Source organism: Eimeria mitis, genomic scaffold, assembly GCF_000499745.2.
Source record: "Eimeria mitis Houghton genomic scaffold, Emh_scaff1483, whole genome shotgun sequence".
Taxonomy (NCBI): domain Eukaryota; phylum Apicomplexa; class Conoidasida; order Eucoccidiorida; family Eimeriidae; genus Eimeria; species Eimeria mitis.
Genome location: NW_013569439.1, coordinates 7,481 through 9,980, shown reverse-complemented (window position 1 = coordinate 9,980; position 2,500 = coordinate 7,481). Strand labels below are relative to the sequence as shown.

The 2,500-nt window shown below is 56.9% G+C and overlaps 1 protein-coding gene across 1 annotated transcript in view; it reads left to right on the top strand.

The window, feature by feature from the left end:
- Window positions 1-2,500, top strand: part of EMH_0037980 (uncharacterized protein) — a gene marked incomplete at both ends in the record, with an annotated part of 4,633 nt that overhangs the window by 1,032 nt on the left and 1,101 nt on the right. Inside the window, 5 exons of the mRNA XM_013495236.1 lie at window positions 1-653; window positions 857-980; window positions 1,277-1,445; window positions 1,680-1,809; window positions 2,016-2,327. The exon at window positions 1-653 is cut by the window's left edge and continues 21 nt beyond it. Of these exons, the coding sequence (XP_013350690.1) occupies window positions 1-653; window positions 857-980; window positions 1,277-1,445; window positions 1,680-1,809; window positions 2,016-2,327 (1,388 nt within the window). The remainder of the gene's footprint in view (window positions 654-856; window positions 981-1,276; window positions 1,446-1,679; window positions 1,810-2,015; window positions 2,328-2,500) is intronic.

The following is a 2,500-nucleotide window of genomic DNA, read 5'->3' as shown; positions in this document are numbered from 1 at the left end:
ACAGAAGCGCGCGGAGCTGCTGCTGGTTGGGTTGAATGACAGAGCGGCTTCGGTGCGGGGGAGCTGCCTCAAGATGCTGCGCGCCTGGGTGCAGCAGCGGGACCTGCTGCTGCAGCTGCAGCAGCAGCAGCAGCAGCAACAGCAGCAGCAAGAACAGCAGCAGCAGCAGAAGCGGGAGGGACAGGAGCAGCAGCAGGAGGGTCAGCAGCAACCGGAGGAGGAGATGCTGCAGGATGCTTTAGAGGACAAGCATCAGCATCAGCAGCAGCAGCAGCAGCAGCAGAAAGAGCAGCAGCAGCAGCAGCAAGAGCAGCAAGAGCGGCAGCAGTTTGCTGCTGCATGCGGCGGCCTCGTTGCTTTTATAGAAGATCTGGGGGAGTGTCTGCCAGCAGCAGAAGGAGCTGTTGAGCTCGCAGTCAAAGAAATACTTATGGCGTTTCCTAACGATAGTAATGCTGCTGCTGCTGCTGCTGCTGCTGCTGCTGTTGGTGGTGGTGGTGGTGGTTCTGTTGGTGCTGCTGCTGTTGCTGCTGCTGCTGTTGCTGCTGCTGGTGGTGGTGGTGGTGGTGGTGGTTCTGTTGGTGCTGCTGCTGCTGCTGCTGCTGCTGCTTCTGTTGCTGCTGCTGCTGCTGTTGGTGGTGGTGGTTCTGTTGGTGCTGCTGCTGTTGTTGCTGCTGCTTGTGCTGCGGGTTCTGTTGGTGCTGCTGCTGCTGTTTCTTGGTTGCTGCTGGAGCTTCTGTTGCTGCTGGTGGTGCTTCTGTTGTTGTTGCTGCTTCTGTTGCTGTTGCTTCTGCTGCTGCAATTGCTCTTACTCCTGCTGCTGCTGGTGCTGCTGCTGCTGCTGCTGCTGCTGCAGGCGCAGCAGCAGGGATTCGGCGGTTGCTGGAGCGGCGCGGGGCGAAGTGTCTGAGCGAGTTGACCCCAGGGGCAGTCTTCTTGCTTCGGGTGTATGCGGAGCACATGGCGACGCCAGCAGAGCGGTAGGGTTTAGGGTTTAGGGTTTAGGGTTTAGGGTTTAGGGTTTACGGGTTGGGGTTTAGGGTTTAGGGTTTATTGTTTATGGGTTGAGGCGGTTTGTTATACAAACCAAACGTCATCTCTTATTTCGGCTTAGGGGCTGCAGTTTATGCCTAGGGTTTAGGGTTTAGGGTTTGGGGTTTAGGGTTTAGGGTTTTCGCTGGTACCCGGGTTGACGCCTCTGTTTTATGGCTTGCTGCTGCTGCTTCTGCTGCTGCTGCTGCTGCTGCTGTTGCTGCTGCTGTTGTTGCTGCTGCAGTAGCAACATCGACATTTCACAGTTGCATGAGCTGTTGATGCGGCTGCTGAAGGCGGCGCAGCAGGTGGAGCAGCAGCAGCTGCTGCTGCTGCAGCAGATGGCATCTGCTGCTGCTCCTGACGCAGCATGCGAGGCTTCACTGCTCGAAGCCCAGAGGGAGGCGGAAAGCGTGAGCTCATTGCTGCTGCTGCTGCTGCTGCTGCTGTTAGCACAGGTGCTGCTGATTGCGGACAGCTGTGGTTTTCGGTGTAGCTGCAGCAGCTGCTGCAGCAGCAACTGCAGCAGCAACTGCTGCAGCTGGTGTTTGCGTCCCATACACATTTGTAATTGTTAGAAGGTTGCTGCCTAGGGTTTAGGGTTTAGGGTTTAGGGTTTAGGGTTTAGGGTTTGTGTTGCGCTGCAGCACCAACTGACACTGCTGGGTTGTGTGCGGCAGCTGCTGCTGCTGGCTTGCTGCTGCGGCATTTCGTCTCCAGACACAGACCGTCTCCTTGAGGAGGCATGCGAGCTAACACTAGCCACTGCTCCCCTCGGTGAGGGTTTAGGGTTTAGGGTTTAGGGTTTAGGGTTTGGCTTGAAGCTGTCTCGCCCCTTCTCGCCTTTACTGGCTGCTCTGCCTCTCACTCGACGCGTGCGGGTTAAGGGTTTAGGGTTTAAGAATTAGGGTTTAGGGTTTAGTGTATGGTGTTGAGGGTTTAGGGTTTAGGGTTTAGGGTTTAGGGTTTGGGGTTTGCTGCAGTTGACGTGCGTCGGTTGCTGCTGGGTAACTTGAGCCCCGCGGAGCAGAGCATTTTCCCTTGGCCCAACCGTGGCAGCAGCAGCAGCAGCAGCAGCAGCAACAGCAACAGCAGCAGCAGCAGCAGCACAACCACTGTTCAGGGAGGCTATTCTTTGTGGCCCGCATACTGGTTAAGTAATACTGCTGCTGCTGCTGCAGTGCAGCTGCTGCTGCAGCTGCAGCACCGGCAGCATCAGCAGCAGATCGAGGCTGAGTGTGGCCTCACAGCAAAAATATGTTCGTGTCTAGCGGAGCTGCATGAGCCCCTTGAAAGTATGCTGCTGCTGCTGCTGCTGCTGCTGCTGCTTCTGTTGCTGCTGCTGCTTCTGTTGCTGCTTCTGTTGCTGCTGGTGCTTGCGCTCTTGTTGTTGTTGCTGCTACTGTTGGTGCTGCTGCTGCTGGGCGCGCGAGTGCGACCTAGCCTCTGGCTGCTGTTGCTGCTGTTG